Source organism: Condylostylus longicornis, unplaced genomic scaffold (genome assembly GCF_029603195.1).
Source record: "Condylostylus longicornis isolate FDR11 unplaced genomic scaffold, ASM2960319v2 ptg000004l, whole genome shotgun sequence".
NCBI lineage: Eukaryota > Metazoa > Arthropoda > Insecta > Diptera > Dolichopodidae > Condylostylus > Condylostylus longicornis.
The window spans coordinates 19,631,039-19,654,973 of record NW_026577973.1 but is presented as its reverse complement, the minus strand read 5'-3'; the positions used below and the strand labels follow the sequence as shown (position 1 = coordinate 19,654,973).

Here is a 23,935-nt window from a genome sequence, read left to right as displayed (position 1 = left end):
AATATTGTTACAAATACATGACTAATGCATTAGACATTGACCAATTATATTGTAATATTTAGAAAATGTTAAAAAATTTTATAAAATTTTAATTTTCATAGTGAAAAAAAAGCACAAAACTAAAATCAAATTGAAATTTGAAACAATACATTTTTAATTGAATATTTTTAATTGTGGGCAATCTATGTTCATTTAAAGTAATGATAATAAGAAACCCCTTTCTAGTTCCTATCTATAGAGGAGTAAAAGCGCGTAAAGCGCAGGTGAATTTATTTCTCAATGTATAGATGCATAATGTACCGATACATAATTAAAAAAAAAAATAATTAAAAAAAATTTCTAAAATTTTTAAAACAAATTTATTTTAATAAATTAAAGTTCTTAATATTTAAGCAATTTATCCACCAAAAAAAAAAGGAAAATTTGATATAGTCACAGGTCTGTACTTGTGTAAGTGAGAGTGCAATATTTTGCAATCCTACAATAAACCTTTTCTTTCAAATTTATTAAATGTGTTTTACGTAGTTTTGTAAATCTTTCTTGTAGATAACTTTCCAATTTTAATACACCCCAAAAAATCTTAACTTCGTTCTTGACAGATATTCTTTTTCTGGAATCAAATTTTCCCGAAAAGTTTGTTAGCTAAGCTTCTTTGACAAACACAACTTAAATGTTAAATTTGAAGATATACTGCTAGTTTATCTACGAAACTTATTTACATTTCTGAGCTAATATCCAGCAACTAAGTACTTTACACAAAAAATCCATTCTCTATTAAATATTATTCTATAATTCTCTATTATTCCACTGAACATACTCTAATCAAACTATTCTCTGCACTTCATTCCTAAGTTCCCTTGCAAAAGATGTATTCAGTCTCAATCTGTGTAAATAACGTTTTTTAAGCCAGGCATACTTATTCTTTATTAAACATAAAGCTTATTAGTTCAAATACATTATAATCGATTCAAGCTATGTATATTAATGACGGAACAATACTTGTGCCATGTGAAATTCCGATATAAAATATTTCTTAACATCCATACAGGTGGTATATTGTATGTGCAGATGTATGTACATATATTATATTAAATTTATTTTAATAGTCAAATCATTTTATTTGGAAAGCGAAAACGTGACTTCTCTTTGTAATAATTTCGAAAAATAAGAAAATTTCAAAGAGATTAATTGCCCCGTATCTTAAAGCTATTCACATTTTCCCAGCATTTATTAAAAATTTTATATGTACTCGTATGTTTGTCCATATACCATACATAGATATATACAAATATACCTATTGTAACTACCTTCGATTATTGTCTCAGTTTCAGTTTTGATTAAAAGGTTTGTTTTTAATTCTGTGTTTTCTTCCAATCACAATAAAATTAATAGAAAACCAAAACTTTTTTATTGTTTTATAAATATTTTTTTTTACACTCTCTATCACTATTACTCTCTTTTGAAAAAGTGCCGTTAGATGCGGTTTGTTTATGATAATAATCTCTATAATTAATTTCTTTTTATTTTTTTAGTGGCTATTCTTGTTTTCGTTTTCGTTTTCATTTTTTGTTTAATTCGCGATATTTATAGTTGTATGCCTATCTGTGCAGTACAAAAATTGTTGTTTTTCTTCTTCGCGCTCCATTTCATTCATTATCACTTTTTGAAAATCAAAATATACATAAGTCCTATTAAAAATATTAAAGGTCAATAATTATAACTATTATTGTTATTGATTTGTTTGAATAGAATATGGAATTGATTTTTATCAATATCATAAAATATTAATTGTTGAATATATTTTTGAAAATGTAGGGTTATAAAACTGATGATAAAATACCTGTTAAAATGATTATAGCTTGATTAAAAGCTGTTTCTATTTTAAATAAATTTTATTTTATAATCGTGATTTAAAAGTTCAGTAGCAAATAATGTTATACTATATAGTATTCCTCTTCAATATAAGTATAGATGCATTATGCATACGTACATATTCGATGGTGAAAATACAACAAAGTTATAATTATGATGGCATAGTGAGAGTGTACGATATAAAAATTTTATTTTATTGCAAAAATGTTAGGATTTTCTTTGGGAACAGGAATTTTCTTTTTTTCTTTTCTTTTTAGGAACAGTTGCAATAAATTTTTAATATTAAAGCAAAAATATTAAAGTATAATATTCTTGCAGTAAAATAGGTTAGTTATATAAAATAAATGAAAGCACGTTATTTGTTTTAATATGAATTTTATAAATTTCATTACATCTTCGCAATGCTGTAAAAATTGTTGATTCAAAAACAAGATTGATTATTAAAAGAAAAAATTACAAATATTAAGTTAAAGGAGTTTTTTTTAAAGTGGCTTAAGGATTGCATGAATAGAGGGTAGTAAACATACAAATTGCATCGAATATCAGTTTCGTTCTATTCAGCGGACATCAAATGATATCCAACTAAGTTGTTATGAGATTTGGATCTAAAAAGAAAATTTCCATATATAATATTATGTAGGTAAACTATTGATCAATATTTGTCAATTATATTCCAAGTAATACATATATATATATATCATTTTGTATTCGCACATATTTTGCAAAGGCAGCAATTATTATGTGCATATACTAGAAAAGTAAATTGTGTGCATATAAAACAAGTGAAATATCTTATAAATCTTAACCTTATGACATGGTCAATACTAAATTAACCTTTATATTTTCACATTGTATTATTAATATAAATTAATATTTTATTCTTATATTAAAATTATGATATGATTTAAACAATAAATTTTAATTTCTTTTCTTTTCGTATATTTTTAACTATAAATAATTATTATTAATAACTAAGTAGCTCTATATATAAAAAATTGTTATTTCTTTTCAAGCAATTCATAATGTGGTGATGTTGTTTATATAGAAAAGAAAAACAAATCGAAAAATAAAAAGAAATTATTCAAAAGTTATCGAAATAGCACCTAAATAATATTTGTTTAAATTTAAAATATAAATGTATATATAATAATTTATAACCTTAAAATGCCAAATCTATTATAATCTTACAAATTTGTTGAAAATTTTCAAATTTTTCACAAATCTTAATAAATCATATTCGTATTTTGATAAGCCCACCTAGGAATACAATAAATAAAGTTAGTAAAATTTATATTATGTATTAACAACAACATCCTCTTTCAAATTGTAATATATACATAAATGAAGAAGGTGATTACAATATTGCCAACAAATAATAATCACCACAAGACATCTTTAACCTCTTTTTTTTTGGCTTTTTTTTTTTCCTTCTCTTAATGTCCCTCTTCTAAAAATAGAAAATGTAAGCTAAAAGAAATGCAATAAAATTTTTTGGAGCCGAGATATTGTTTTTATATAAGATATTTTTGTTTTTTTTTTGTTAACATCATTTTGTTACCACAATGTTTTATTAATTTTTGAATTTCGATTTCTATATAGTAATTGTAGATACATATTCCACCTACAAAAATTAAAGGAAAATGTAAAAAAGTCAAACAACTAAAAATTTCAAAATTAAAGTAATAATTTTCTCATAACCTAATGAATTTTAGCAAAATAATGTTAGAGTTATTTTTTTATAAATTTTTATGGCTAGAATCACATTTTTGGCACTAAATCCGTTTAAAAATTATAATAAGAAAAAAATACTAAATATTTAATACTAAAAAGTGAATTTTATTTTTTTTCTTTTGAGAATTAATTTAGAGAAAAAAAATCATATCACACGAATTTTTCTTTAAGTTTTGGTAATAAAAAACGTTTAATTTGTAATACGATAAGCGCCATTTAATTTTAGACAGCGGAATTTTCATTTAAAGAATTTAGGTTCTCCAATTGGCATAATTATCTTAAAATTCATTTGCAAAATAATGAAAAGTAACAGTTGCTCGTTTCATGAACAGCAACAATTATTCGCAAATTGAAAATTAATTATTCAATTAAATACTTAAAATCAAATGAAAACATTTAAACCTGGTAAGAGAATTCATCCTTATGAGAACGCTACACATATGTATAATAACAGAATTTTTTCTTTTATAAAAATTAAAATCATAATTGTATATTAGAACCTGATTCATTTAAATACACCAGAAATACGCTTGAACGAAATAGTGACGCGAACGTAATGCAGAAATAAAATACTAAGTGACAAAAAAAACATAGGTAAGTCAGCTGAGCGAAGCTATTCGAAACATTTAAGTTGATTTGAGTGTTAAAAAGTACGATTATCACTTTTAATTTTGATTTGATTTTGGTTCGGTCTTAATTTGAAACGGACATGTAGCCATTTATAAGTAAAAATTTCGAGACAATTCGTTTTACCTAAATTTTTGAGAATCAGTAACAAAAGTCAATATTAAAAATTCCTGAGATTTATTTTATCTAGGAGGGTTTAGGATTATTAGGGAAATATATATTGTTGCTTTGATTTTTTGTTATCTTGTAAAGTCATGATTTTCAATCTGAATCGTATCAAAATAAATGTGGAATTAGCAGGTTTTAGTAAAATTACAAACTGAAGAATAATTTAAGAACACTGGATCCTACAATGCCTAATGGTTTTGAAACGTTTTCTTTAAGAAATGATTTTTTTAACTATAACAAATTTGAAATTGCAATTGAAAAAAATTTCAAAAAATACATAAAATAGTTGTTTTTGTTATTGATCAACCCTGAATATAACAAAAGCAAGAACAAGGAACTATTCAGTTTATGAATAAGACGGATTATATGCCACTAAAATGAAATTTGGTGACCTTAATCTAAATTCCAGAACCAAAACACCCGATATTTTATGAGTTATCAACAAAAATTTTATTGTTATTTTACATTTGTTTTTTGTTTTAAGTTGGAATATCACCATATCATAATATAAAATATCAATTTGCTTACTGGTACTAGTAACCTCGATCTTGGCATACCTCAATGGTAATAAATTAATCTATAGATCATTTTTATTGGACTGATTTGCAAATTTATGAAAAAAGTGTTGTTTTTTTCCTCTCCATTTCTTTTTTAACTGTTTTGCTATTTTAAATTTTTTTCTCATGTTTTGGTTTTTTCTTTTTGATTTTATATTGAAATTGGAATTCCACTACAACTTATTTTTTGCCCAAATTTGTTGTTTTTATTTTGTTTTTACCTAAACATACTGTATGACTGATTAGCTTCATCAGAGTTGCCTCTTTAAAGAATAGACAACAATATCCGTGGATAGTTCATAATTAAAATATGCATAATAGTTTTGATATTATGCAAAATTTTTTAATGGTATAAATATTCGGATGGGAGATTTTTTTCAGCAGTTCAGTTCAAGAGTTTAATCAAAGCTAATCATAAGCTTTTATAACAACTAACAAAAAAATCAGTTTGCTTAAGTGTAAAATGCGTGGATTTATGGTAATAAATATTGCAAGGATATTTGAAAAGCAATTAAAATGAATCAATTTTAATAAATTGAAAAATTATTTTAAAAGAACTTAAAAAAAATTATTTCTTAATTAAATTAAAATAAAAAATTTTGAAATAGAAATATACATGTATATGTATATGTACATTAAAAGTGTTAAAGCCTAAGTTCATTGAAATCTAAGAAAAAAATATTGTGCTTATAATTTAAGGTTCTTTGCTTCATTGCTGTTGCATCAGCAGCTCAACTTCCAGGATACAATTACCAAGGACCCTCTGGCGCTGCATCAACCAATTTTGGTAGTGTTGGTGGCGGTTTCGGTGGTGGTTTTGGTGGCGGCCATGGTGGTGGTTTCGGTGGTGGTCATGGTGGTGGTTTTGGTGGTGGCCATGGAGGAAGTGGTGGTGGTGGTGGTGGAGCTTTCGGTGGATTCGGTGGCAGTGCTGCTCCAGCTGTATGGAATAAGCAATACTTTATTCACTCAGCACCAGAAGATGCGCTCTCTGATGGCGCTGGCGCAGATGGAAGTCGCGCAGCTTTAAACAAAAATTTACGCGTTGTATTTATTAAAGCACCAGAAAACAAAGGATTAGAAAATGCTGCCTTACAATTAGCTAAATCAGCTAGTGAAGATAAGACTGCTATCTATGTATTGAACAAACAAACTGATTTGGCTGAACTTCAAAATAAATTATCACAAATTAGCGACCATAATGCTAATAAACCAGAAGTACACTTCGTTAAATATAACACACCAGAAGAAGCTGAACATGCACAACACACAATTCAATCCCAATATGATAGTTTACAAGGACCAACTTCTGTATCAAATGAAGGTGTTGCCCCTGTACAAAATTTTATTGGATCAACTGGTGGTTCACGTGGTGGTGCTGGCGGTTTTGGTGGATTCGGCGGTGGTAATGGTGGATTTGGTGGAGGTCATGGTGGTTTCGGTGGTGGTCATGGTGGTTTTGGCGGTAGCAGCGGTGGTTTTGGCGGTTTCGGTAGCTCATCAAATGTCCGTGGTTCATTTGCATCACCCAGTGCCAATTATTTACCTCCCAATCAAAATTATTTACCACCCTCTATCCGTGTCTAAAATAATATCAGCTCAAAAATAGAAAAAAGGAATAAGTCTTGAGAAATAATAGTTTTGTTTTTATTTTTATTTATTCAAAAAATATTTGTTCTCAAAAACAAAAATTATATTTTAAAAAATATTTTTAATTGTTTAAATTAGTCAATGATAAAATATTTGTTGTGTTATAATGTAAAGTATTTAATAAAAGTCTTAAACTGAAACATGTTGATATTTTTTTTCATCTTCCTATACAAGGTTATTATAGGGTACAAATTTTGGATAGTACTTAAGGTATTAAATGCTATTCTAATTTTCCAAATTATTAACAACCTTTCCAAAAATTTATTTATTCTATATTGTTGTATAAAATTATTGATGACTTGGATAAACAGTTAAACTTATTGTTAATTCAAATATACAATTTGAATTAATTCCGATATTCAAAATAGAGACATAAAATACTCAAATGACAAAGTCAAGGTCGTATTAACATAAAATTAAAATTTCAAATTGATTAACAATATAAAAATTTACAAAAACATTTAAATTTCAAAACGACAATAAAATTTTGCATTAGAATAAGAATGGCAGTATTGTTTGGAAATGAATTCAAAATACAGAATAGAAGCTCTACATATTTTAAGAAATTTGTATATTTTTTATATACACATACATAATTTATTTATTAATGTAAAACCTATATTATATTAAATACAACAACAATTTCTGAAGAATTTCCGTTTATAATTTTGTGGTCAAATTGTTTAAGAACGGAGATATTGAACATTTTCTAATTTTTTTCGGCAATTTTTTAAAAATTGTCTATAAAAACATATGTGGGTAGTAACATGTATGTATGTACATAATAACCACTTTGAACCTGCCCGTTCTTCGTGTAGCATAATTTATGCAGCTTTTTCTGCAAAAAAAGAAAAGAAAAGTATATATACAACTTTGAATGACCTTCGATATTCATATAATTTCAATTTAGACTTTAAAATCTCCCATGGATAAAAAATAATCTTAAAAGACATCTACTGCTTTACTTAAAATTTAAATAAGTAATTAGCAAGTGATTTCACTTTAATATTAAGAGACAGCTAATAAATAAATAATTTTTTCCAAAATAATTAAAATTGTAATAATTAAAATATTTGTGGAATATTTGAATTTCTTTAGTTCTAAAATTATTATAATAATGTCTATTTCAATCTCAGACATTAAATAAGATTAATATAACCAAACTTATTCCTTGTTGGGGAATGAGCTTCAAATGAAAACTTCAAAATAAAACCTAAAACTTATTAAAAGTACATTATTATATATTTACGGTCTCTGCACTCACTATTAATTCTTATACTAAATTGCACAGGCATTCTTAACAAATTTAATAAATAAATTTGAAAGTTTCCATGGAAATGTAAGTTATTAAATTTACTAGAAATTTTCAATTTATAGTTAAATTATACTTGATATTGATAAAATGTTGTAAACAACCGATTATTGCAGCTGACAATAATTAATATAACACTCAATCAACTACACAAATAATATGAAACTAGTGCTTAAGTGACTTTATAAAATAAACGCGGTTAAAAGCGCTCTTGAGATTTTGATATTTAATTATTTAATTTATTAAAAAAGGAAAAGTAATATTGCGAATAACTAGTTTTTATGTAATTCATTTCCTAAAATCACTTAAAATTTAAATGTCCTTGCTACATACGTCAATCACAAAACAAAAACGACTATTATCTTTAACAAGCTATTATAATATTTTCCTTATTCCTATAAGATAAATTTTCACACACATAAATTTGGTTAATACTGTTGTTAAATAAACGTTATAAACGAAAATAGCCTATTTTACGCCAAGAATTATCTACAAATTGTAACAATTTTCGACAAAAATTTTCATCCTCACGCCAAATTGTATGTACATCACATTATCTTGTGTAAATAAAAAGCTCAATTTTATATCAATTGAATTTAAGATTTTGTTGCAGCCAAAACGTATGCAATATTTCATAAAAAATTTGTTAGCGGGTTTATTTTCGTACAATGTTATAACTACGTATTTACATGCAAAGCTACTTAAATTTTGCAATTCTTTATACAATATGTGTACTTAATACTAGTGTGTGGTACACCAGGCGCTTAGACATAGTATTGAAAATTCACACGATAAAATTTTTATGCAATATTTTGCCAACATTTTGAATTTCAACTTAAAAATTTTTGCGCTTTTATATAGTTTTTATACCCGTATGAACGTTCGAAAGGTATTATAAATTTGCTCAAATAAAATATGGGAGATATAATGTCGAAATTTCAAGCTGAAATTTCGACTTTATATCTCCCATATTTTATAATGTCGAAATTTCGAAAGCTGTTGAGATGTAATGAGCGATTATGACAGTTGTCATACAACTTCAAAAATTATTTTAATTTAATTAAAATAAAAGTTATTGAAACTTTAATCTATAAATTTCGCGCGAAAATGTATATTCCTGCGGCTGTTATATTTGATAAAAGTCGTCAAAATTTCTTGATTCCTTGTTCAAGTTGCTGCCATACAACTTCAATACTTATTTTGTCACATCTCAGAAATTTTTGCAAATTACAGTACTAAAGCTTTGCACAAGTTATTGCGGTATACAACTATTATTATTTCAGTTCGAACGTAAGTTCGATGGGTACTATAAATTCGCCGCTCCGTGATTTTTATTCTTACTTCTGGGTAAACGGGCGAATACAGTCGGATACAAAAGGTTCAGTACGACATGTGAAACTTGTTTCATTTCGCATAAAACGAAACCAGCGTAATTAAAACCATAGCCTGTCGCATAGTTAGCTATGGCATATTTTTTCAACTACGAGATAACATGTTCGTATTGCTATCACAAAATTGACATGATCAACTCTTTTTTTTTCTCGTGGCCCATAAAATTTTATAATCACATAAACTACGAAATCACTAATGCAAAACAAGATTTAAGCATCTAAAATACTTTTTAAATGCAAATAAGAAAAGATAGAGTTGACCGTGTCAATACTGTGATATATTTTTCAATGTTTTGCATAAATTATATGACAACTGGCAAAAGGAATTCATTCCATCACTATTAATATTTTTTAGAATGGTGACTTCAAGTATTAAGTTTTTAATGGATTTTGAAATTTAGCTAGCTATATGCTTTATAGTAGTTAACATATGAATAAATGCATTATAAAAGTAAAATTGACTCAGAATTCAATACTGTATTTCAGATGTAAATTTCTTGATATTACTAACAGAGTAGTAAATTTATAATAATATATTCAAACATTCGTTCGTATAGAGAAAGTTAACATATCAAATAATAAAAAACATGATTAATCAGCTAAATTAAAATACTTCAATATTTTTCTTAAAATAATAAATCTCAATTTTTATGTTTCTAATCGTAAATTACAATCATATCAATGCTTTCCAGGCATCAGTCATATCAATGCCATGTCAACAAACAATCATATCAATTCTTTCCAATTTCTACTCCTACGAGGTGTTCAAAAATTTTACTTTTCATATCTTTATCCCTGATATTTGCGAAACAGATACAATTATACAAGTAGTCTACTTAAACTATAATACTGTCAGTTCTTCTAGACAATATACTTCTAGTAATACTATTAATTTAGTTCTAATACTTCTTTTAGAAATTATTCGTCTTGCAGCATAATGATTTTCAAAAACTTATTAAACCTTTAACTTGAAAGTTTCAAATACAGTTACCGGAGTTTATAGAAAGATATTTAAATGAAATTGGACAATTTAATATTCTTGGAAATATTATAGGTACTTAAAGAACTTTGGAGTTTTCATTAAATAAAACTATTTTCAATTGTAAATTAAATTATTACCGAGTTTAGTGAAAAGGGTACAGAAGATTATGAAAATGTGTTTTAAACACTTCTTTACAGTTTTAAGGACGCTAGTAAGTTTCTAGCTAACACACATAGAAAAACGTAAATTTGGCTTTTAATAGAATTTCGCTTTGGGTCACCAGAATTTTCTGAAAAGTTCACCAGTTAGTTCCGGTAAGAACTAGAACTAAAATATTAAATTTCAAGAAATTCCATCAATCCGTTCTGTTGATATTGGAAAAAAATATAAAATCGGCCCTCAGTTCAGGTTCTGAGCCCTGATCTATCCAAAAAAATTTATAGGCTCATTATTTTAATATCCCGAATTTAAAAATTAAATTTTAAGGAAATTGGTTTATTATTCGGCATTGGTTTATCATTAAAATCGGCCCGCAAAAAGGTCCCGAGTTGTGATATATTCCAAAAGTTGACCAATCCGTGTCATAGTCAAAATAAACTCACTTCCGCTTCTATACTATGGAGAAATGCGTTTCCACCGAAAATTCGATATGCAAAACTTGTTGCCATCACATAACCTCCCATATTGTATATGCAACCGGGTCGGTAAAAAGACAGCACGAGCTCTTATTACAACTATAATACAAGTTTAAAACAACTTAATCATATTTAAAAAATTTCTAGGCCCATAATGATGAAATTATAAACAAATCAGTTTGCTACTACGACCATTTTTTTTTTAGAAATTGTGTATTTATAGGAGTTTAAAATTAGCCTATAATCATATGTATTTAGGAAAAGTATTAGGCTACTAAACTTCAATTAAACACAAATTATTTTAGTTATAAGTTGACAGGGATAGTTGTCAAATATCAGACTGCAAAATAAAAATTCTGTTTTTATATTCAATTGCCCATAATTGCATCCCAGTTTTCATTTGGTTTTGATTTAAAAGTTATATTCTACACTAAGCCACAGTAAATTATTTTGTGTCAAAATTTTTTGATATTAGAACATATTCACAGAATATTCAAATATAACTTTAAGTCGAAGTGAAAAAACTGTACTTATTATCTCTTCTTATCTCTTCTAAAAAAAAATACTGGCAATCAAACCAAAATTTTAAGAATTCAATGAAACAATTTCACCACCCGTTTCAAATCTGTGGTGGTCATTCAAAAGAGTATAGGTCAATTTTTTTTCAAAAATAATATTAATAGTTAATAAAACTCTTTCTCTGTGTTGTATAGAATTCGACTAGAAATTTTTGTTTACTTCTTTTAATCGACCGCATGGCATACAATAAGCATTTGTTCAGATCAGTATCCCAAGTTCGGCTACTTTTTAAGGAAATATCCAACAGATTTTCTTTTAATTTTGTATCAGTTTTTACCAAAAAATGGTTAAATTAAAATTGCATGTATTTATAGTGGTTTAATGGAATCTATACAAGTTGCAATAACTGATACACAAATGAGGATAAGTTCTGGTTTTTCTTTATATTCCTTTTACTGTTTACTCCTTTGAACACTTACCATGGAAATTATTTCTACAACTGAAGCTCTCATTTAAAAATGAGAAATATTGTCTAACATTAAAAAATCTGATTGGAAATTATTTAAAAATAAAGTTGGGTCAAACGAATGGTTTGTATTGTAGCACTTTTCCCTTCAAGAAGTGAAAATTCTGCTTTTAAATACAGTCTATGTATACCTATCACACAATTAAAATTATTTTCATTCATATACAAAACTATTTCTAGGATTGCATATATTTGGGATGAACGATTTATGCAGTCTTTGAAATAAAGCAAAAATTAATATAAAGTGGGGTTAACATAATACTCAATTTTAAGGGTTAATTGTGTGAGTTAAGAAAAATAATTATATTTTTTAATGTCATGGAATTTACCGTTAACTTTTTGCGTTTATAGAAAATTTGAAAAAGCTTGCGGTTTCGGAGATATAGGGTGTCAAAAATTCAAATTTTACAAATTTGAAGGGGCGATAACTTGAGAGGGGGTGGAGATGGAAAAAAATTTTCTTCTAACGAAATAAACTATTTGTATAATAATTTACAATAAAATACAATTTACAATTTGTACAATAAAATATTTGAAAAAAAAGGAGTTTAGATAACGGTAAATTTGAACGGCCATTTTGTTTTTCTAAAGTTTAACTATAGTATACCGCGCTAGGGAAAGCAAGCCGCTGCCTTTCTGCGTTTGCAAAATTTCAAAAATGCTTATGGTTTCATTGCAACAAATAGTTAAAAAAGGCCATTTTTAAGGTTTTGGTCGGTATAACTTCTAGAGGGGGGAGATAGGTAAAAATTTTATTCTACGGATGTAAGTTTCTAGCAAAGATCTATGTACATATAAAATTTCAGCTTTCTATCTTCAAAGATGTAGAAGTTTTGTAAACGGACACACGGACAGACGGACGGACGGACGGACAGCGTGAAACTAATAAGCACTTTTTTTCAAAAAATTTTTGGAAAAGTGCTAAAAAGATTGACTAAATTTAATAGGAAAAGAAATTACTATTTACGCGAGTTACTAGGCAAGATCTTTTTTAAGGTAATATTTGTTTTTCAAAATAATATGTGAATTTCCTTTTTTTCTTTTTGAAATTGCAAAGATAATAAAGTTATTTTAAAATTGGCTCAACATTTACAAGAGGCTCTTCTTTTACGCATTTCTGTTTCTGAAAAAAAAATCAAGCAGCAACCCTGAATTGTGCACACACTTTTAGTGTATATGTGTAATATGTGTAGGTAACCAATTCACATTAGTTCTTTTATAATAAGTATGTATGTACAAAATTTACAAAATTGATTAAATGCCGATAAAAAATCCATAACTTCAAACATGTAAATTTGGGTTATCGATTATGTTTTCTTTCATACTTATAAATTACGTCATATGTATGGATGTGCATATATAGTATTTGTATACATACATATGAAAAATATTTATTCATATTTCATTTGTTTTGTTTCGATAAATTTGTATAAAAACACTTCAATATTTTTGTTTGAAGCTATTAAAAAGTTTGCCGCTATTAACAAAAAAAAACAAGCAAAAAAATACAACATTAATAATAATAAAAAACACAGCATCAATCTGTTTTCAACATAAAAACAAACAATTTTACAAACTCACCTAAAATTGAGGTGAGTTTTTATTAAAATAAAACTTTTGATTTGATTACTGTCACTTTATTATTGTGATAATGTTAGGTTGTTTTTATTGCTATAAATTTGTCAAATTGTATATGTCTATAGAAATGTGCAATCTATTATAAATATTTCATATTATAATTATCTACCTTTTTTTGCTTATTTTTTATTTATACTGTTATTTCTTCTTCTAATTTTACTCTTCATATAACTACAATAACATTTAATATGAATACAAATTTTCAAATTAAAAATTCAAATCGCAATAAAAAAATTAAAAACAAAGAAAATTTAATAATGATGACGAATAAAAAATACAATTGGCCTGACTTCTAAATCATAATTTGCTAATTTAAGATTAATTTGCACCCAATTTCATTTAAAGTTTCATTTAATTTTTTCATAAATTATTGGTTAAACATTTCAAGTATCTTAAAAACAAAATAGCTATCATAACGCGACTCTATATTTGTTACTTTGACTGCATGATACCAGTAGAAGACATTTTGCTCTGTTAATAGAAAAAAAACTAACAAATTTATTAATCACAAAACTTGTATTTTTAAACTAATTCTAAATATAATTTTGATAAACACAGTTAATTTTTTCGATTATAATAGACCATTTTTTATAATTTTATGTCGCTTTACATATTAATCACACAATACCATACCATTTTATAAAATACCAAGTTATTGTAACAGTAAAAAATTTCCTAAATGGCATGCAAAGTATAAGCTATAAGGTATTAACAGTAAAATACAGTAAAAATCATAAAAAATCAACTAAGCGAGAATCCTTTTTAGCAAAACGAACTGATTTCGTATATTTTTCGACTTTTTGTTCGTACTTTTGCACCCTTACATGCACATCGGATAAAAGCAAAAACTTTTATAAACACAAACAAATTTACCTTCTTCTTGTTTAAAGTTGAAGTCCTTTTATTATTGCAAAAAACAATTAGCATTAAAAAATTTTTTACTTTCTTCTGAAATTCAATTCCTTACAGTTGTTCTAAATTAAGGTTCAATACAAGATACTTGAAATTTTATTGTCTTTGAACTTTTTATCAAGTCGGAAAATTGCTGAACAGCTATTTCTATAACTGAATTTCAATTTACATTTTACTTGTTCTATACGAGAAACATTTGAGACTGCATTGAGAGCTAATTATGACAGGCTATTCCATATTTTCATCGCTAACGTTTGTTGGCAAAACGTACGATTTTACTAAATATATTTATGCGTCTATATTTATGAAACAAGTATAACGAGTCTTTATTACATTTAAAAATTTTTAAGACAAAGAGGGAATTTTAAGAAATTTATATAACAATTCGAGTATTCCCAACTATATTTTTATGACACATCTAAACCGAAATCAGAAATATTAATTTTTTTTAGTGCAATATACGATCGCATGTCATTACTCAAGTAATTCAATATGGAATATATTACACTCTATCAATCAAACTAAATTTGGTGTCTCTATTATATGCGTTGCAATCTTATATTCATCATAATTTGGTTAAAGACTGTATAAAACAAAATATTTATATGATATAAACTTTTAGCAAAAAGATGACAAAATCAAAATAACGGTGGAAATATGCATACACACACGCACAGGTATAATCTATGCAGTAAAACATATTATGAAAATTTTGCCGCTTATGATTTGAAATTCATTAACATTTTTATCTATTTTTCCTTCAAATTATTCAATTAAGCAGCCAAAGTTAATATAAAACGCTTGTACACAAAATTATTCCTAACAGTTTAAATTTTTATTTATCAGATACTATCAGTATTTTTTACCATTTTATTTTAGTTAAATTTTTTTAATTAAAAAAAAAACTTTACAACAAAATGATTATAAAATTATTAGTAATTTGTACATTAGTGACATTTACATTAGCTAAACCACCATTTGAAGGTTATGAACCAAAAAGGAATTATGATAGTAAATTAGGTTTAAATGAAGATAGACAATGTGATTGTAAATGTCCTACAGTATCAAATAGCAGATATAATGAAGATCAATCAAGCAGTGATTCAAGACAAAGATACGATTATAGAAAACCACAATCGTCTAAATCCTTATCTTCAGAATCTGGTGAATCATTATCATCGTCGTCTAAATCTCGTAGGCCTTCAATAAGTTCTGGAGGAAATAATGATTATGAACCTAGACCATTTTCAAAAAATACAGAATCATCTGAAGAACATATTCATCGAAAAGAAACAAATATTGTTGAAAAAGAATTTTATACGTACACGCCACCGAAAGACACTGTAACCGATAGCAAATCTGAAACTGAAGAAACAATAACAAACAGAAAAAAAATTCGCGTATTATTTATACGAGCACCAGAAAGTCATTCGGTTGAAAATCTTGCATCGAAACTTGCAAAATCTGTGGTTGAAGATCAAACACATGTTTACGTACTTACAAAACAAACAGATTCCAAAGAATTACAGAAAGCTTTCGAAAAAACAATTGAAATCAAAAGCAATAAACCAGAAATTCATTTTGTTAATTTTCGTAATGAACAAGATGCTCGTGATGCTCAGCAACGTATTCAACAAGAAATCGATGGTCAATATGATGGTGCTTCATCAAATATTGAGGGCGGAGAAGCATCGTTACAATCATGGTCATCAACTGATACTGAAACAACAAGTAACCAAGAAAATGATGATGATGATAATGGCGATGGTTCTAATGGTATTCTTTCATCTGAGGGAGATGATGATAGTACTGATACTGAAAGTGACAATGCTGACAATATTGATGAGAGGTCTTATCAAAATAACGATGATTCGCCAAGAACACAAAGTAGATTACAAGGAAACTCTAATAATAATGAAGATTTAGATTCTTTATCAATAAATCGTAATGGTGGAATAAGCAATAGGAATAAAAATAGAAATCAAAACGACAGCAAATATAATCTCGCATCTAGAAATGGCTATTTACCACCAGTCAGAAACTAGCATTAATAAAAAATGGACACTATAAAATGCAATAATTACATATTCTCATACACACACATATAATATGTATATATACGTAATATAGAATTTAGAATTAAAAACTATTTATTATCATGTTCTCAGTACAATTACATAAACTTTAAATATAATTAATTAAAAAATAGTAGTTTTATAAATTGTTGTTTCTATATTTTGTTTCGATAAGGTATACAATACGAAATTTTTTAATTAAATCATGAAATCAAGAAATTAAATTTTATTATTAAACAGTTTGCATGCTATTAAACTCTTAAGTATGCTACATAAAATTAGACTGCCCATCATAATTATTTTAAGTTTGATGCTAAGTTAAAAACTAAAACAAAAATGGTAAATAATAAAGCAAAAATTTTTTACAACACATTTTTGACACATTTTAATTTGAATATTTTATACCTACATACAAGTAACTCTTATAAATGAGCTATAATAAATGATTGAATGTTAATCTTATCATGTTGTGATATTTTTATGTTAAAATTTGACATTGACATTACCAATGTGATATTTTGAATATCTTAAATATAAAAAGAAAATTTTTCTAGAAACTAGATTTAAAATTGTGTGCTATATAAATATTCATGTAGAAAATCTATTTCATAATTAATTTCATATTTTCAATGAAATTTTAATTTCCTATGGAGTGCTTTATTTTTTTAAAGTATGAAGATAAAATATAATTCAACAGCGCACATATTAAGAAAAATACATCCGGTTAACTTTAACATTGCGTTTGAGCTTATATAGTAACCGCATACTTGATGTATGAATTTTTGTTTTTATTAGAACGAAGTCTTACGTCAAAAATGGCATACCAATTTCATATCAAAATTATTTCATATTCGATGCTAGTATAAAACTGTGCTGAAAAACAATTGGATTTGGGAGGGATAATATTCACTAGCTACAAATTATTTGCTTATTGTTAATGTCCTCTAAATTTTGCATTATTTAATGTGATCCAAAACTACCAGTCAGTTTGGTAAAAAAAAATGGAACATTATGTTTATATAGATATTATATAGTCTTAATCTTAAGCAATGATTATGACATTTTTCCTTTAATCGAAAGGTCCTAAGATTAATTCCAGGCCAAATCACTGTAAAAACTATAATTAAATTTATGTAGCTTGACATAAAATGTTATAAAATAAAATGTTAATATAAAAGTACTGAGTACTACTTTGATACTGAATACCAATAAAACAAAACGTTATATCAAGAACCTTATAATGTTTAATATAAAGAAAAAATATCTACTGTATACTATGCGCATAGTATATTGGTAATTAGTGAAACACGTTATATATTTAGTAAGCTCGATAATGTAAACAATAGTCAAAAATAATAATATTTATGAAATACCTACAAGTATTAATGTTATAGAAGTGTTAAAGAAGTTATCCGGTTCTTTTTGCCATTTATTAAGTGCTCACCATCAATGGGAAAGTTTTAAATTATTTGTTTTGTGTAACCTAATCCCTTTTTCGTTTCTAATATTTGTCATGAATTAAACAAGAGTGAAAAAAAATTTAAACATTATAAATTTATTCAAAACAAAGAAATCAAATACGTCTCCAAAGGATCCATATCTTCAAAAATGATGATACTGGGAATCTATTACGAAAACTCACTCACACTATAACTTCTCAATATTTAAGAGCTAAAACTTTACATTGAATAAAAATGACTCAATTTTCTCTATCAAATCGTTTTGCTCGCCTATAAATATGCAAAATTTACGATTTTTCATTTTTTAAACATTTTTAAAAGTACAAGCTAGAAAGTTGGTTACAATATACAATTTTTCAAGAAATCAAATCAATTGTATATTATTCCAAAAACTATTCAAACTAAAAGAAACAGAAAAAGCTTAATTTCCCAAAATAAATATTTTTCATATATGTTAACTATATAGCTACGTTTTTTGTATAACTGGTTATTTTTAGTTTATTAATCACTTATAAATATTTATTAACAGTATAAAACATTTTGATCAATTTTTGAGGCTGCTTATGATCTAGACAATTTATCCTTTACTAGGGATCAACTTGAAAATTTTATTTAAAATAAAATAATTTATGCATTAACTTAAAATTTTGTATATAAACTCTGTGTAAAAACCTCGTAAGCGTTCCAGGAAATTAGTAAAAGTGAAAGCACTTGGACTTTTACTATAGACTAAAATAACATTCTCGGCCATATTTTAAGGAAATAATCAAAATCTTTTTTAATTTAATACTAGTAAAATACACTGAAAAATTTTTGATGAAAATCATATTTCATATTCATATTGATTAAAGGCTGAAAATCATATTGATTAAAGGCTGATTTCGCATGAACTCGCTCTTATCTAAAGACCTAATGAGCGAAATTCCTTTAAAATTAATAGTTTTGAATAGAAATAGTTGACAAAATTGTGTAGTAAAATTGGGCTCCAGAAAGTGGATTTATAAGAATCTAATTAACATATTTAAGAGTATATTAACTTACTAATTTTATAAAATTTTAAATAAGTTCATAAAAAATAGTTTTGTAATATCGTACAATTTTTTAAGTTAAAATAATGAAATCGGATTTATTGGAATTTAGTCTGGAAAATATAAAATTTTTCACATCAACTTTTTTATATTTTGTAAGCGACACCAATTGGGAAATTAGAGTTGGTTTTATTTTTAGGAAACTTCAAACAATTGATTTTTTATTTTTTAATCATTCGGACAAAGCGTCACTACTTACACAACTCCTGTATATAGCTCCTGTATTTCAATTGATCTTGAGAGTTTAATACTTTTATTCTTTAATGGTTGTTTATCATTTGGATTCTAGAAATGCTAAAACAAGTGTTTCTAAGGGCATCTATGATGTTCTAAGGTATGAATAAAAATAAACCAAAACAATATAAAATTTAAAAACATTACAGTTTGAGTGTTCCATTCCTGATGTTTTAAAAACTTTTTTTAAGAAGAGTTTTAAGAAAATTTCAATGTGAAAGTAAGAATCATTGCCAGGGTTTGGGTTAATTTTTTGAAATTTGATTGTGACAATGTCCTGTTTCAGAAAGTTTTTAATAAATGTTTTGCTCAAAACATTTAATAAAATAAGAAAAATCCTCTGCTGTTTTCCTAAAAAGAAATCAATTACATCCTGAACAACGAAATTTTTCAACATTCACATAGATATTAAAACATGGGATGACGAAGAGAATAAATAAATTTGAGAGCATTCATGAAACTCATGAAAACTTTACAATAGAAAAAAAAACAATTTACTTCCTAAAACGCTTAATACCCTAATATCAGTGTTCAATGTGGACCATGTAAAGGAAAAATTTTATATCTTAATTGAATCGAGTTCAAAAAATTTACTCTGTACAAAATTACTACAGTAAACGAATTCTTAACTAATGTAAACTACAAAAAAGGGTATATCTATAATGCAACAAGCGTGCTAATTATTAAAACCAAAATATATATATCAATAATACTTTTTATTTTTGTAGTTTTTCTCTTATTTCTAAAATCTCAATTTAAAAACCATACATTCTCTTTCTTTTTTAAATGACTTAATATTATATTATGAGTAATCAATAAATTTAAACGACGCTTTGGACTAATCTTTTCCACATGTGCTTTTTCAATACTTATATTATATATGATAAAACATCTATTCCGTGAAAGAAATCACAATTCAAATTTTCTCTAAAATTATTGGGGTGGTAAATAATCGTTTTGAGTTCTTGAATTTTGAATAGCAGTATTATCATAAGCTGGAACGGATGAAGCAGGTGCTAGTGAACCAACAAAATTTCTAACTGGTGCAATACCCTCATTAACAACTTGTGATGGCCCACCTAAAGTATCATATTGTGATTTAATATATTGTTGAGCATGTTCGGCTTCTTCTGGCGTTCTATATTTAACAAAGTGAACTTCTGGTTTGTTAGCATTTTGATCAGTAATTTGTGATAATTTATTCTGAAGTTCAGCCAAATCCGTTTGTTTGTTGAGTACATAAATTGCAGTTCTGTCATCTCCTGCAGCTTTAGCCAATTGCAATGCAGCATTTTCAAGTCCTCGATTCTCTGGTGTTTTGATAAAAACAACACGTAAATTTCTTTTATTAGCCAACAACGATTGGTCTGCTGCACTTGGCTCTAATGCATCATCTGGTGCTGAATGAATATAATACTGTTTATTATATATTACAGGTCCTTGATGTAATCCCTGTTGATCGCCTAATTGATAACTATATTGTGGAGCAGCGAATGTTGCAGTAATTACCGAGAAAAGCTATAATAATTTCAAAAACAATATTGTAGTGAATTGTACACAATTTCTACTTTAAGTTAGATTTCTATTAATTTAAATATTTACTATTAATCCACGCATGTTTAACTATTAAATTGTTATTGATCACTAAATGGATCCTAAACTGATTGTATTATAGTATACACCTAAATTCCAACTGGTGCAATAATTTTTTTTCCTGGTATTTATATTATGTTTCACACAATTTTATACGCTTTCGGTAGGTTCCATTTCTCTTCAAATATCAAATAAAATTTAATAACTAATATTAATAACTAGAAAGAAATTTTGTAATGTGAGTTTCGGTAATAATGCATTCGAATTAGGAAAATAAATTTGTTGAAAAAATATGTAATCTTGATAACATATATATGATACATACTATATCTAACATAAAATTTATTAATGCTTTCCCTTTCTAGCACACAAATATTTTGAATATATTTTTTGAAATATTTGAAATTTTTGACAGCTAAAAAATCGGTAATAGCAGTTTTATTATGAATTTAGATCTGTAATAAAAGAAAGCTTTATATTTCTTCATGTTTTTTTATTTTTCAATCTACAGTGGAATTAACATTTTAAACTTAAACTCAACTTAATAGAGTGGGACTAAAAACAAATCGACAAAGTGACAAAAGTGACCAATGAAACTAACTATATATGAACTAAATAAATTCATCTGTAATAAAGCAAAACGGAATTTAAAAGATATTCAAGACATTTTAATTAAAGTAGAGATTTCTTGTAGGCTTCTAAACATTCAAAGTTTATCACTTATGGGCCAAACAAGCAATGTGCACATGTTTTGCTTTAATTTTAAAAGCCCTTAGAAAATTTTAAATATTTTGGTTCTTTTAATGGAGTCTAAGTGGACTCTTAATCATTTAAGCTACAAAGGTACGTTTTCGTGTTGCACCAATAGATTATTGTAATGGAATAGTGGTTGTTCTGAAACAAATGTTTACTTGAAAACAACAACCAAAGTGCGGAAGCATGCAATGCTATTTCCTCCAAACTACTTAATATATATACAAAAGCTGAAAATAGAAACTCTAAACAATCAACCAAAGTCTTAAAACAATATAAATTTTTACCAATAATCATGACACATGGCATGACAATTGAAGAGTTCATGCAAAAATAAATCAAACAACATCTTAAAGAGAAAAATATTTTTCAACAATTTTAAACAGAAGTAAAATCCAAAATCGCCAACTCATCTCTTTAACAAATATTTTCTGAACCACTCTAAAATTAAATTTTTTTCTGCTTTTTCAAACCATACGATTAAATAATCAAAAAGTTGTCGCCCTATGTAGAAAAAAAATGTTTGTTTTTTAAATTTAATATACATGAATTCTAATAAGTTACGGATCGGCGCCTTTGCCGCAAAAATTTGGATGTTTCCTTGTTTTTTGTTTGTCGATTGTTTTTTGGTGATGAAAAACATGAATAAATTATTAGACTTTTTATTTCCTCGTACCACTAGAAATTTGATGAGGAATTTTCGATATGTTTAGTCATTAAATTATTATGTGATTTAAATAATATTGAATGATGTAATGACATTATATCGGAAATTAGAGGATTTAATCAAAGCTTTAACGTGATGTTATTAAAAAACATATTGCTTTAAATTGTAAGAAAAGTATTAAATTCAACTTTTAAAAAAAATATTAAATATTGATTACATTCAAAATGTTCTTAGAAAAATTGAAAACTCATGTTATATTTTGAACTGCTCACACTGAACTTATGTTTACTAACGAAAAAAGCAGATTTTTAATAAACGGAACTGTGTGCAAAATATCAAAGCCCTAGAGGTTTTATAAACATTATTACTCTTAAAATGTAGAATCACAATTTTTATAGCAACAATTTAATGATTCCACCATTCTAGTGAGAATCTTGACAAATGTTGACAGAAAGCGTTAACAATGTAAGAAAACATGTATAGGTTGGCCAAAAATGCTAAATTCATAATACGTGACTTTAAACAAAGTAGGTTTCAAAAAGTATGTAGAAAACATGGAAGAACCACTAATAAATTACCAATAATTACCAATTAGAAAAAAATTTTTTGTTTCTTTCTATTTGGTTAAACTTTATATAAGTATTACAACATGCGGAAATTAAAGTATCATTAGATCCTAAGATATTTAATATTATATTTTACGTATATTTCAAATGTATATTATACACTTCGCCCTAAAAGAATTTAGAAGAATTTCGAAAAACCGTATCACTAATTTCACTTTATAGCACTTCCAACAAAATTGCAAAAAAATGCTTATTAGTTTTACTCTCTCCGCACATGCATTTAGCTATCCATCCGCCAGCGCCTCTGCTTACAAAGCTTCTACAATTTTAAAAATAGAAAATTGAAATTGCATATATAAATAGATCTATGCCTGAAACATATTTCTCTTCATAAGAAAATTTTTACTTCCCTCTCCTTAAAAAAATTATGAATCCCATATATCTACCATTTTTTGAATTTTGTGTACCAAAACAACAAACATTTTTTTAAATTTGACAAACGCAAAACTATAGGTTTTGCTTCTTCTATCGAGGAACGGCATAACTAAATTTTATAATGAGAAAATTTAAAATTAACCGTTACTTTAAACTAGTCTTTTTCAAAAGTTTTAGACACGTTTTTTTTACTTTACGTTGGAGTCTAAAATTTCAAAATTAATCAATGGTTTAATCGCAAGAAAAATTTTCTCCAACCCTCTCTTCCTACTTGTTACTTTTTTTCTGAAAAGTATGCAATATTTTTTTTTATAATACAATTTCGGTAAGTTAACAACACAATTTAAATAGACCACTGCTTTGTGGGAAAAAGTATTTTAATTTGCTCAAGAGGAAAGTGCTTCTTTATAAACCATTGGTTTCGTTCCAGTTTTTATGTCTTCTTAGTCAATTTTTCATAAAGAATTCTCCCTGTTTCAACTTAATTTCTCGTCTTCGTAATATAAAATTATAAAATTTTTCAAATTGAATTTGTTAGTTTTTC

The 23,935-nt window shown here is 26.4% G+C and overlaps 3 protein-coding genes across 3 annotated transcripts; 2 read left to right on the top strand and 1 right to left on the bottom strand.

Moving 5' to 3' along the window:
- Positions 1–5,418: 5,418 nt before the first annotated feature.
- On the top strand, positions 5,419–6,542 carry LOC129613795 (H/ACA ribonucleoprotein complex subunit 1-like). Its single transcript, XM_055528048.1, has 2 exons — positions 5,419–5,433; positions 5,655–6,542. The coding sequence occupies exons 1-2, from the start codon at positions 5,419–5,421 to the stop codon at positions 6,540–6,542; spliced, it is 903 nt and encodes a 300-aa protein (XP_055384023.1).
- Positions 6,543–15,437: 8,895 nt separating this feature from the next.
- LOC129613791 (TNF receptor-associated factor family protein DDB_G0272098-like) lies at positions 15,438–16,565 on the top strand. Its single transcript, XM_055528034.1, has 2 exons — positions 15,438–15,714; positions 15,832–16,565. Exons 1-2 carry the CDS (start codon positions 15,438–15,440, stop codon positions 16,563–16,565), a joined length of 1,011 nt encoding a protein of 336 aa, XP_055384009.1.
- Positions 16,566–20,310: 3,745 nt separating this feature from the next.
- Positions 20,311–20,994, bottom strand: LOC129613786 (uncharacterized). Its single transcript, XM_055528023.1, has 2 exons — positions 20,980–20,994; positions 20,311–20,895 (listed from the first exon to the last, which is right to left on the bottom strand). Exons 1-2 carry the CDS (start codon positions 20,992–20,994, stop codon positions 20,311–20,313), a joined length of 600 nt encoding a protein of 199 aa, XP_055383998.1.
- Between the last annotated feature and the right edge of the window lie 2,941 nt (positions 20,995–23,935).